The following is a 13,914-nucleotide window of genomic DNA, read 5'->3' on the forward strand; positions in this document are numbered from 1 at the left end:
AAGGAGGGTGACTCACTTATCTTGTATGACGTCTCTATTCCCGACCAGTCCTTCTACTGCAGGCGGCATGACTAGTCATTTATTCCTGGCAGCCTGGCCTCAGGGATGCTGCTCTGTTCCTACCTACACTCAATTAACCTTCATAGCTGTGTGTGCTCTGCTCTGCTCATTTTAGTTTTATGTTTATTGGTGGGTTCCCTCACATCCCCAGGCCATGATGTGCAGGCAGAGAGGAAATGATGTGCTGTGACCTTCAGAAACCAGTGAGCTGTAATGTGTGCTGTAACCTCTAAGCAACCTCTAGAAACCAATAAGTCAGCCAAATGGATGTGCAGTAACCTCTAGCAACCAATGACTGAGCAGTAATGATGTGGAGTAACCTTTAGCAACCAATCAGCAAGCAGAAATTATGTGCTGTAACCATTAGCAGCTAATCAGTGAGCTGTAATGTGTGCTGTAACCTCCATCAACCAGTCAGTGAGCAATAATGATATGCTGTAACCTCTGGCAACCAATCGCAATCGCTGCCTGATATGCTGAAGTAAACAGATTTTGAGTCTAGCTGCTATTTATGGCATGTCTCAGAGCAGGTAGAGATCGAAATTGCATAAAGGGGAGGAAAAAAGAAGAAAGAAAATCAATATTAAAGATGGCCTTGCCCCCATGTTGGACTTTAAAAATGAAAATGAGCTCCACAGCAGTTACTACATTTAACTTAGCAGTAAAAAATTGTACTAAAAAAATGAAAGTTGAAGTTTGTCAGGTTGACGTGGGGGCCCATTAATGTGTATGCTCATTTACACATGAACTATAGAAAAGCAGAGTATTATTCATAGCAACCATTTAGATACCAGCTTTAATTTTCAAAGTGCATGCTAGAAATTAAGAGCAAACTTACTTATTTAGGGCAATGCCTAATTGTTACTTAGCTATATTTTTTGCAAAACAATTTAGAAATTTATGTATCTGCTAGGATTTATCTCACAAGTAAAGAGCTGGAGTACAGCAGCTTTTAACTTTGTTATAAATATTAATGTATTGTTAGCATTTGTTCCTTAAAATATAACAAGTACCTGACATATCAGCCCACAGTGTTATTTTACCTCTAATTTGTGTTTTGATGCTTTTTCTTTTTTTATGACATTAATCTGTTGTGCTGTGAGCGTTATCTATGAATTATTTTACAGTCTTATAAAAACGGCATCAGTTACTCCCAATTTATGTACAATTTATTAAATGTCCAACTTGCATATTTTCAAAGGGAATGACTCTAAATCTAATATTTTTTTTTTTTAAATAAGAACAATTTGACTATGACAATACATATTGTTACACAGAGTTAAAACTGATTTATGCATAAAAATAAACACTGATAAAAAGTTTAGATATATATTTGTATTGTGCGTTAAAATATACAGAAATACATTTTTTGAACAGATTTCATGTTTCATTTTTTTTTTTATTGTTAGTGTTGATGATTTTTTTTCAGATAGAAGGCATTTTGATTCTGCAAATTCTAAAAGTGTCATATTATTATGTAATATATTACTGTCCATGAGTGATCTTTGGCTGATATAAGAAAACTCAGTTTGCCAGAAAGAGAGAGGGAGAGAGTGGCATTGATGCATATCCTGAGGCTCAGTGGCTGTTTCCTTTCACATGGATTTTAGAACAGATGTTTGGCTATACAAAGTGCATAGTAGGTGAGGTTGAAAAAAGACACATGTCCATCAAGTCCAACCTATGTGTGTGATTATATGTCAGTATTACATTGTATATCCCTGTATGTTGTGGTTGTTCAGGTGCTTATCGTTTTTTTAAACTATCAATGCTCCCAGCTGAGACCTTGCCACTCTTATAGTAAAGAACCCTCTACGTAGTTTAAGGTCAAACTTCTTTTCTTCTAATTTTAATGAGTGGCCACGAGTCTTGGTAAACTCCCTTCTGCAAAAAGTTTTATCCCTACTGTGGGGTCACCAGTACGGTATTTGTAAATTGAAATCATATCCCCTCTCAGGCATCTCTTCTCCATAGAGAATAAATTCAGTGGTCGCAAACTTTCCTCATAACTAATATTCTCCAGATCCTTTATTAGCTTTGTTGCACTTCTTTGTATTCGCTCAATTTCTAGCACATCCCTCCTGAGGACTGGTGCTCAGAGTTGGACAGCATACTCTAGATGCGGCCAGACCAGAGTCTTGTAGAGCGGGAGAATTATCGCTTTGTCTCTGGAGTTAATCCCCTTTATAATGCATGCCAATATTCTGTTTGCTTTGTTAGCAGTAGCTTAGCATTGCATACCATTGCTGAGCCTATCATCTACTAGGACCCCCAGGTCCTTTTCAATCGTAGATTCTCCCAGAGGTTCTCCCCCCCATGTATAGATTACATTCATATTTGTGCCACCCAAATGCATTATACATTTGTCAACATTAAACCTAATTTGCCATGTAATTGCCCACTCAATTAATTTGTTTGGATCTTTTTGCAAGGTTTCCACATCTTGCGGAGAAGTTATTGCCCTGTTTAGCTTAGTGTCATCCGCAAATACAGAGATTGAACTGTTTACCCCATCCTCCAGGTCGTTTATGAACAAATTAAATAGGATTGTTCCCAGCACAGAACCCTGTGGGACCCCACTACCCACCCCTGACCATTCCGAGTACTCCCCATTTATCACCACCCTCTGAGCTCGCCCAGGTAGCCAATGTTCAATCCATGTACTCACCCTATGGTCCATGCCAACGGACCTTATTTTTTACAGTAAATGTTTATGGGGAACTGTGTCAAATGCTTTTGCAAAATCCAGATATACCACGTCTACGGGCCTTCCTTTATCTAGATGGCAACTCACTTCCTCATATAAGGTTAATAGATTGGTTTGGCAAGAATGATTCTTCATGAATCCATGCTAATTGCTGCTAATGATACCGTTCTCATTACTAAAATCTTGTATATAGTCCCTTATCATCCCCTTCAAGAGCTTGCATACTATTAATGTTAGGCTAACTGATCTGTAATTCCCAGGGATGTATTTTGGGTCCTTTTTAAATATTGGTGCTACATTGGCTTTTCTTCAATCAGCTGGTACCATCAGTAAAAAGTAGGAACAATAGTCTGGCAATTACTTGACCGAGTTCCCTAAGTATCCTCAGGTGCAAGACTTCTGGTCCCAGTGATTTATTAATGTTACGTTTTCCCAAGTCTAATTTTAATTCCGTCCTCTGTTAACCATGGAGGTGCTTCCTTTGATGTGTCATGAGTATAAACACTGCAGAAGACTCAGGAGAAGAATAAATTCAATACCTTCGCCATCACCCAATCCTTTGTAACCAGATGTCCTTCCTCACTCTTTATGGGGCCAATATGGTCTGTCCTCCCTTTTATGCCATGCAATATATTCTCTATTGATCAGACTGATTAGATCAAATATGTCAAGCTGATGTTTTTTTTTTTGGAAAAAAGGTATCTCTTATTTCAGTCATGCAGGCTTGGGATCTTTTAAAAACTGAAATCAAATGAGGACCCATACTTTTCAACAGATTATTAACTGGAGACATATAATAGTTTGGGTTTAGTTATCTATTTTCTGCTGCTACTGTAAAATCTGTTTTTACTACTTATGGAAAATCTTTGTTTTTCAAATAAACATTTAATACAAAATATACCTATTAGATAGTATCAACAGGTGTGGGAGTATTGTATGTTTTAGATAGAGAGTACAGTGAAAGCTGTTTGCCTTCAGACTCTCTCACTCTCTCTAAATTAAACTTCAGGATTCGCCACATAAAAAAGCAGACAGAGATGGGAATTCATTTTCAGAATTCAGTTGTTTGTATAATTTGAAGCTTGAGCAATTTAATTTTGTTAACAGTTTTTTTTTCAGCAGAGCAGATAAGGATTGCCTGAAAAGCATGCTGAAAGGTGCCTATAACTCCACCTGCTGGCTCTTTATGAGAATAAAAAAAAATCTTACACAGTAGTTCATATTTACCAGACTAAAAAAATATTTTTTAAACTTACATTTGTTATGTTCTAGTCATAATAAGGAAATAAAATATATGCAAAGCTAGTATACATTTCCATTAGGGCTACAGGTTCTCACATAATTCTGCAGCTGGATGAATATAAAAAAATATATACTAACTTTGCTTAAAACATTTAAAATATTTGCTTTATAATTAAAATATTAAAGGATACCTTTAGTGAACATAAAGTGCCTCAATATAGGCTTGGCGTTGTTTCAATGGACCTGGGATCTCCAAAATCCAGCTGTATTTTATGCTGCTACAAACCAAGGCTGGTAAAGCCAAGCTGTGATCTGCCCCTTTCTGGCTTGTACACTTTATTAATGGCCACTGGGGGTGTACATCACAGTGTTGGTCCAATAACTGGTTGTGGTGGCAAAAAAATGCAGACGTGGGTTTTGCCTTTTAAGATCTGTTTGTAAGTTGCATTATAGAGTTTTCTGAGTTTAGAGGGATACCAAGAGATCTGAATCAAAGCTGATACACCTGCATCTTTAGTTACCAGCAATTTCAAGTGTTAATTTTGCCACTTTACATCAATTACAGGTATGCATCAATTGGAAATGAGTGACACAATGAGTTAAAAAATCTGCCACACTAGCATTTAGCTTACTCCTATTTATGGAGATTTACTATAAAATGCATAATCTAATCCACTCTGTTCTGTGAAGCCTGATGAACCCTTGAGTGCAGTCTAGATGGTTATGACTAGAAATGAGCCATGTTTCTGCAGCAGTAAACTAAGCGCTAAGTTCCTTGGCATCCTGGTCCAGGTTAGCACCCACTTGACAAGCAACCACTCCTACATCAGTGGTTAAGAGAGTTGCAGAGAGAAGTGGAATTAAAGTATATGCAAAATTCACAGTATGGGACTTTAGGGTTAAAGTGTTCTTGGAGCAGCAGCCCTGGGTAGGCTGTTCAGTAGTAGTACCACTACTTTTGTTTCATCTTTGCTTCATCTTTCCTAGGAGATCAAGGGAGTAAGAATAAGCTCCAGAGTGTCATCTTGTCTAAGACACATTGGTAGAGCTGAAGGAGTTGAGCTACAGTGTTATAGTCTAGTGCAGCAATGTGAAGAAGAGCTTGGGATCAGTGATGTGTGATCTTGAAAGACTGTGTTACCAGCCCAAGTGTGTTGACTAAAGCACTCCAAAAAAGTCTTGTTCTCTATGGTTGTGAATGTCACTACCTTGCCTAAATTACTCTAATGCCACGTAAACACGACAGTTTTTCCCATCAGAATAAACTCTGACGGTCTTTCCGACGGAGTTCCGCTGAAATGGACTTGCCTACACACGATCACACCAAAGTCCATTTGTTTAGAACGCGATGATGTATGACGGGGCTAGAAAAAGGAAGTTTAATAGCCAGTAGCTAATAGCTGCCCTTGCGTTGTTTTTTGTCCATCTGAATAGCATACAGACGAACGGTTTTCCCGACAGGAAATTATTCTGTCTGAAAGATTTAAAACATGTTCTATTTCTAGGTCCATCAGAATTTTTGAAAAAAAAAAAAAGTCAGATGAAGCCCACACACAATCGGAATATCTGATTAAATTATTCCGTCAACTTTTTCTGCCGGAAAGTCCAACCGTGTGTACACTGCATAAGAGTACCTTTCTAAATGCCACAACTATCTTGAGTAATGAGTATGCCAAATGTTCATAATACTAATGCTAATATTAATACTAATAATGCTTAATCATGTAGGAGGCTTAAAGTAAATGTTTCTTCGGGGAAAAAAAGGGGCTGCCATTGCTGATTTCATATTCTGTAGAAAATAGGTGCCTGGTTGTCATGCTGTTCCTTTTGTTTCCATAATTAAAGTCACTGATGTAGGACACATAAGCAGATTAGAAATATTGCCTTTACTCTGAGTTTTCTGGGTTGCATACCTATTCTGGGCCAGTGACACAAGAAGTATTAAAAAACAGCTTAGCAACTAGCATTTTCAATAGCAAGCCAGCAATGACAGCTCCTTTATTTCTTTTAGAAAATGCTTGCTGTGATTGTAGACTTCGAGGCTCATTGCTATTGTTGAACCCAACATATTTCAACACTGAGTAAAGGAGCATGGCATTCTTCATTATAAATTGACAATATTTAGCAAGCCCATTGCTTAATAAAAGCCTTGTCAAAATTGATAATAGATCTGATTGGTTTTGAAAGTTTTACAGTCAGACTCAGAGGGAAAAAAAATCATTTAATAAGCTCAGCCAATTGTCCTTTACATAAACAAGTAGCCTTGGGTACTTGAACAATAGAAATTTTCCAATGTGCTAATAGACTTTTTTAATTCTATAAATAAGCGCATTTTGTGCATACAGAGCTTCTTGTAAGAAATTTTCAAGCCAACAAATGGACTCCATCAAGCTAATGCTCTAGGAAAAGTAAAACCTGAAAATGTCATCGACTACTTGGTTATATCCTTCCATTTGGCCTGGAAAAGAGAAACTGCTCAAATACATTTAAGGTGTGATTTCCTAAAGGGAAGGTAAATTAAGCATTCAATCTTATGCAGGGAAACTGAAAAAAGAGAAGCTTCTGCACATGATTGGATCTTTAAAACAAACGCTGGTTTGTTCTACATCACTTCACTTTAGAAAATCCTCTGTTAAAGATATCTATGAAGACGAAAAATAAGATGCACAAGCCATTGTACCAGAAAAAGGTGCAATATATTTCATAATATTTTTTCTTCTTTTGCAAGGTATACCATTCAAACATTTTGATTTCAATACACTAAGAAAACCTTAGTGCATAGTCCCCATTTTTAGGGTTAGGCAACTTATGGCTGACCTCTAGTTCCAACTATGGTCTGTACACTAGTGGCACAGGTTGTCTATCCCTAAATGTATTAGAATATAGCAACAACTTCTAAAAAAAAAATGGCAAATACATTCTTTATTGGCATGGTAATGCTCCAACCTAAACCATTCTGAGTTACCGCAGTGCCTATGCATGCAATGAATGTATTTCTGATATATAAAGGACAAAGGAAGTACTGTAGATGAATTTTAGAACAATTACATGGTTTGTGTGTGAGATTATATATAAACACTTACACAGGTTTATATATAACAGTTGGTGTATATAATATATACTGGTTTCTTTAAGTTAATATTTCAAGGGCTTATAAAACTTTATAAAACTGACCCTTTAACTTTGTTAAGTATTTAGATTGCCTCTAAACACACACAACAAAAATAAAGTAAAAATACAGATATAACTGACAGATCCAAACCAAGGCTGAAACGCTAAAAGTTGATATTTCATTTTTTTCGTTTTGAACAGGGAGAGTAGGAGCAAAACCAAAGATAAACATAAACCAAAAAAACAAATGTTTTCATCAAAGTTTATGAATTTGCAATTTTTTGTCGGCGTTGTGTTTGGCCCTTCAGGGGCCCCCTGGCTGTGCCGGTCTTGTGAGGAGAAGTCTGGAGCCGTGCACTGGCAAGACATAGTCCTTCCCAACAACCCATTATTTTTCTACCGATGTGACCACAATTAGATTAGCCATTCCTTTTTGCTCTCGTCAATGGTCTCAGTAAAGTTGGGGTCATTGTTGATGATGGCAGCGTCAGCATTGTCTGCAGATTCGGCTCCCTTAGCTTCATTGGTGTGATAGGTCCCCTTATGGCGGAACATGTAGCGTATCAGGAAAACCAGGGTGCAGAGTATGGTGAAGATCACCACTGCGATGATACCTGTAGGGACATGAACCAAATGTTATTTTAAAAAGCGTCAAAAATGCATGTATAAAAATAAATAATTAAATCGTCATTGCCTTATCCTATTAAACCATAAATCTTTCCTTTCTTTTTTTTACTTAATAAACGTCTGTCAATGAAAACACATTTGAAATACTTTACAAGTGCAGTACTTGCTTTTCAGATGATAAACTTAGTTGAAGAAACGTGAAGCTTCATTCTCATCATATTTGCTAAAACATCCTAAAGATACTCACTCTATAGCCTCATACACACGATCAGACTTTACACAAACTTTCCCCTGGATTTCTGTACAAAAGGGCGGTTGCCGTGAACTTGTTAAAGCAGACCTCCACCCTGAAGTGGAAGTTCCACTCATCTGATCCCTCCCCCCCCTCCGGTGCCACAATCGGCACTTTTCAGGGGGGAGGAGGGTGCAGATACCTGGATAATCCAGGTATCTGCACCCACTTCCAGGACAAGCTCGCTGCAGCTCGCCGCAGATGCCCCACCCCCCCCATTGTGTTCTGGGAAACACACAGTTCCCAGGACATAGCGGAGACCAGTACAGACACGCAGCGCGACTCGCGCATGCGCAGTAGGGAACCGGGCAGTGAAGCCGCAATGCTTTACTTTCCCGATTCCCTGACAGAGGATGGTGGCGGGGGCAACAGAGAGACGAGCGATTGCTCGTCATCTGCCGCCGACATCGCTGGACCCTCGGACAGGTAAGTGTCAATTTATTAAAAGTCAGCAGCTGCAATATTTGTAGCTGCTGGCTTTTAATATTTTTTTTTAAGGTGCAGCTCCTCTTTAAGCATATACATGGCAGGACTTTTTCAGCCAACTTTCACCAGATCACGTGTTTGTTCTGCTCTTTACTGCCACCCTTTAGTCAACTTCTGTATTGTTGTCTGATCTTTTGCATTGGTTCTGAACATGTGTGTTTGTACTTTGGAATAAAGTCCTATGGTTTTCTGTACACAAGATCGGACTTTGCTCCATCAGACTTTTGTTGCCGAAAAGTTTGTCTGTTTTCAGAGCAAACTTTTGTCCGATGAAAACCGAAAAAGTTTGTCCGATGGAGCATACACACGGTTGGATGTTGCCTTAAAAGAAGTCAGATCGTGTGTATGGGCCTTATCAGTCACTATATGTGGAATAGACTCCCTCAAGAAATAGTTCTAGCCAGCTCATCAGATTGCTTTCCAAAATACCCCCCCAACATCATTTTGGCCTTTGCCCTTTAGGTGGGCCACCCTCATGCCAGCCTGGAGGTTCCCACTGTGTGCGTTTTGGTCCCTGCCTCCACCTGTCCATATGCCATAGATTTCGCTATTGTCTTTGTAAGATTTCAATAAAGTATTGAGAATAATAGATTATATATATATATATATATATATATGGTTTGATGTTACTATAGATATGTATTCAAAAATGAAAGAAGTCCTGCGAGCTACCACTGCCTAGATTCTTGAATTGAATAATGGTAAACTCAATTTAAAAGTGCTTGGTGCATAACTGTGTTTAAAATACCAAAGGCGTAAACAAATAATACAGCAAAGTGCTCCTGTGCAGTTATAAAGTGTCCAAAAATGTAATTAATGACCTGCTGGAAAGAGCAATACAAACAAATGTTTGGTTCAGGTCATATAACAAAGTGCTCATGTGCATATGAGTAGCAACCAGCTGTGTCACTGATAATGTGATAATATAGTCCGTGTAATTTGAAAAACAAATTGGTATGTGATCCAAGATGTGCTAGGGTGTCATCACTCAGGTGCCCCCTAAAGCCCCATACACACTATCAGATTTTCTGCTGAGTTTTTCCTTCAGATTTACCAAAACCATGTAGTAGACGGGCCTGCCTGATTGCATACACATTGAAACTCCTAAGGTTTGACCTCATATTATATGGTTTTGGTAAATCTGAAGGAAAAACTCAGCAGACAATCTGATAGTGTGTACGGGGCTTTAGGTAGTGAACGTTCATCTTAGAGCGTGCAACTTTGCAATTAAGCTAAGTCAAAGCACGCATGTGAACCACCTCTGGGCTCTTTAGTAGTGTCAGGCTCCTGGGCTCCTCAGCATATCCATCCGGGATATATATAAAGTAGGAAAACTCTATAGTGCAATAAAGTTGTAAACAATATACACACTCTTTAGTGTACACTACAACTAATATCACTTTTAAGCGCAACGTATATAATTTATTCATATAGATATGTACTGACTGAATATTTTGTATCCATTGTCATAAGCTCCTGAAGAAGCACTTAGTTTCTAAACATGTCGAGTTGCAACCTCTAGAGCAGGGTTTCTCAACCAGGGTTCCTCGAGAAGTTGCTAGGGGTTCCTTGAGCAATGAGCAATTTCTGCCTTTCTGCCAATTTCCATTGACATCATCAATCTTTTTAGCATTCTATAAGAAGTGTAAGGAGCATTCTCCCCACTAACCATCACACTAATGTATCATGAGTCATTTTTAGCAGGGGTTCCCTGAGACCAGAAAGTTATTTTAAGGGTTCCTCTGTGTTCAAAAGGTTGAGAAAGGCTGCTCGAGAGGCTAGAGGTTGCTGTTAACTCCTCAACCCAATGACAGTTTCTAGTCTGTTCCAAATCTATCAGTATTTACATTTGGGGCTCAATCAACCTTACATAGGGCACATATATGTTTTAAGAGTATCTATGTATAGTTGCATGAATTGTACAACATGTATTTTTAACTATGTGTATAATAAAGATAGTTGAATTTTAATTAAATCGTAGCTATAGTGCCTTCAAAGCTGTGGACATATGACTTACAATCATATGTCCACGGTTTCACCCTGTGGTGACATATATTTCCTCCCAATCTAAAGCCCCATACACACTATCAGTTTTTCTTCAGATTTACCAAAACCATATAATATGAGGTCAAACCTTAGTTTCAATTTGTATGCAATCCGGCAGGCCCTTGCACTACATGGTTTTGGTAAACCTGAAGGAAAAACTCAGCAGAAAAACTGATCATATGTATGGGGCTTAAGTGTTTTACAAAAAGAGTTGGAGGTATTCATAAATTCACAAAGTATAATTCGTATGTAATAACATCAGAGATTATTGATTCAGGGAATATCTGATTGTGTGTCCCAGCAGACAGCGGCGGGACAGGAAACAGCATAGACTCCCATGGGAGTCTATGCCCGGAAGTGGATGCAAATACCTGTTTTAGACAGGTATCTGCACCCCCCTCCTCCCTGAAAGGTGCCAACTGTGACACCGGAGGAGGGAGGGTTCCGATGAGCGGAAGTTCCCCTTTAGGGTGGAACCCCACTTTAAGTACTGTATATGGTTCTGTACATAGAGGTTTTCTATTTATTTATTTATTCTCTTTATGATTTTTTTTTTTTTTTTTATTGGTTGCACTTGGTGCAGGAGGGCAAACTGCTGCAGGAATAAATTACACGTTTTGCATTTTCTAGAGAATATTCAAAGTATAGCCTTTCTTTATAGTTTTGGCTGGAATTGGGTTGGAACTTTTATTGTGCAAATGAGACACTGTAATAATTCAGTAGTGATTGAAGCAACAAGCAGAAATAAAAACATCAAAACGCAATGAAAATTTATAACAACCTCAACATCACATTATGGGTTTGATTTACTAACTACATACTAACAGAAGTTAGAAGCTGATTGGCTGGCTGCACCAAATTTTTCACTTTCCAGTTTTAGTAAATCTCCTCCTATGTGTTTTCTCAGAAGCTGTTATGGACCAATTTCCTGTAAATTTCCACAGAATCATACAACACATATATGATAGCCTTCAACATCTATTGTTACTATAGTTATGAATCAGTCGATGTTTTCTTTGTATTTAATTTATGTAGTCTTTGCATCTGGTACCTTCAAGGATATTGCTGTCGTAGTCTCCTAGGGCACTGGATATGCATGACTCAGTCACAAAACTCCTATTTTATAAACATGTTATTTAGTTCTCTAAAGCCATATATATTTAGCCGCCTCATAATGGATGTAAATTTGAATTTTTTCACATTAAGTAGCAAATGCATGGCTTCCAACTATCACTCATTTGGAAAGGTTGTCTCTCTTTTAGAGCCAAAATCCCTTTGTCCCTTTTTCCACCTCGGTTGTCTCTCTTTCTGACCTGATGTATAGATATCTGCAAATAAAATGCACTATTTAACTACCAAAAGTGTTAACCTACACTAAACCTTTCATCCAACATTTAAAAGTTTGCAAGAAAATTAGAAGTGAAAAAAAGGCCTTGCATTTATTAACAATCTTTTTTGGCACATTTTAGTGTTCCACATAAACAGGGGTTTGGCAGGGGTGTGTTCTATGTCTACAGACTTCATCTCAGAAAGTTACAAATGTGCAATGGGAGTGATTTACTAATATATAGACTGTTTGCTTTGCAATGTAAGCTACATTTTGCAAAGAAGTCTTCTCTAGGGCTTAGCAAATGTGGGGAAATTGCACTTTGCAAAGTGTAGCCAATCACGTGCAAGGAAAATTTTAAAAACTGCATTTTAGCTTGCATGTGATTGGATGATAGTCTACAAAGCATTACCTTCACAAACCCCTGGGGATAGTTCCCTTGCAAATTGCAACTTCCCTTGCAAAGTAAATCGTCTAATTTCCTTTAGTAAATCACCTCCAGTGTTCCCATGCTTAAAGCTGAACTCCAGTAATTCAGCTACTTTATAAAAAGTACAGGCATATATCAGTTAAGTCCAACCAAGGTGCATACCACCTCATGGATTTATCCCTTATTATTTACATCTGACAGGTTTTTGGAGCTCCTGGAAGATAGCTTTTAGCACTCCGACCTGGACCTTTTTGTCTAAGCTCCTTTAAGTGCAGAGTCAATGCAGCTGCTATACCACCCTTCCCCTCCTCCTGCTCAATCACAGAAGCCTCCGACCTGGACCTCCTTGTCTAAGCTCCTTCAGGTGCAGAGTCAATGCAGCTGCTATACCACCCCCCCCCTCCTGCTCAATCACAGAAGCCTTTGTATTATGTGACTTCATTTAAAAAAAGAAAACCAAAGGCTTCCGTGAATGGGCAGCAGAGGTTGCAACTATAGTAGCTGTGTGTGTTTTTCTCCTTTCAGAGTACTGAGTATGTCCTCCGGGAGTGCCAAAAACATGTCAGATGTAAATAATAGAGATAGGTTCAGGAGGTGGCATACACCTTGTTGGACCCAACTCATAGTATACTTGCACATTTATCAAAGTATATGACCTGGATTTCAGCTTTAATGAACTGTAATATTGTGATAAACCATTTTCTACATCTGGGATAATGACTGTCCTACTTAGGTCCCCAACCGAGTTCATTAGTTTACTGCCACATCATAACATAAATCCAGTAGCAAGTCAGTAGTATGGCAGATTTCCCTCTGTCACAGGGGAATATACTTGTATATATAAAAAGCAGTCCAATGTGCCCATAAAACACCTGCATCAGTTACAGCGTAAGCAAGGTGTATATTGTATATCAGCAGTATGTCAACTCTGTATCTGAGTTGTGACAGGTTCTGCATCTGTTCATTGCTCATCTCACAGCACCAATGTCACGCCTGAGGCAGCCATCATATTCATCCATTATTTTAATGTTAGCCACTGCAGTCTCAACTTAAACTCAACAATAAATTCAAATATCCTTGTGCAGATGCCCAGCTCTATTTACCAAAACTTCTCATTGCTTTACAATTGCCTGGATTGCATGCATTGTGATTTAGTGAGCCAGCTAGTATTAAGGTCAAACCTCTTTATTTTATGGGATTTGTAAAACCAGTAGATGCGCAGCACATTCTAAAAATGAAGAGCGATTATTATTGCTGATAGAATGGATATTTTTCCTCAGGCATGCGAATCATTACTTAGGGGGCAAGTATCATTATACTTGCTATTCAATCAATGAGGATATTTGAATCTGAGAACATTTTTTTTTTCTTCAGCACAAAATTATTTCTGTTTGCTGCTGTAAGCAAATACATATCCTAACTGAATGCCTTTTTTGTTTTTTGATGTTTTCAACAATTTTTTATCTCTCTCACATCTCATCACTGATGATCTCTCCTCCATTCTCCTTCCAGCCATTTTCTTTGTACATGTGTGCACTCCATGAGGTGTAGATTCTGCTGATGGAGCAGCTACTGGGCATTACTTG

General features: G+C 38.3%; 1 protein-coding gene across 1 annotated transcript in view; it reads right to left on the minus strand.

Annotated features, from left to right (window-relative positions):
- Positions 1–6,210: 6,210 nt before the first annotated feature.
- CNTNAP2 (contactin associated protein 2) overlaps positions 6,211–13,914 on the minus strand; it is a 2,388,168-nt gene continuing 2,380,464 nt past the window's right edge. Inside the window, exon 24 of the mRNA XM_077491601.1 lies at positions 6,211–7,734. Within this exon, the coding sequence (XP_077347727.1) occupies positions 7,535–7,734 (200 nt within the window). The 3' untranslated portion in view covers positions 6,211–7,534. The remainder of the gene's footprint in view (positions 7,735–13,914) is intronic.

This window comes from Lithobates pipiens, unplaced genomic scaffold (genome assembly GCF_037356315.1).
Source record: "Lithobates pipiens isolate NorthernLeopardFrog02 unplaced genomic scaffold, aLitPip1_a1.2 Scaffold_19, whole genome shotgun sequence".
Taxonomy (NCBI): Eukaryota; Metazoa; Chordata; class Amphibia; order Anura; family Ranidae; genus Lithobates; species Lithobates pipiens.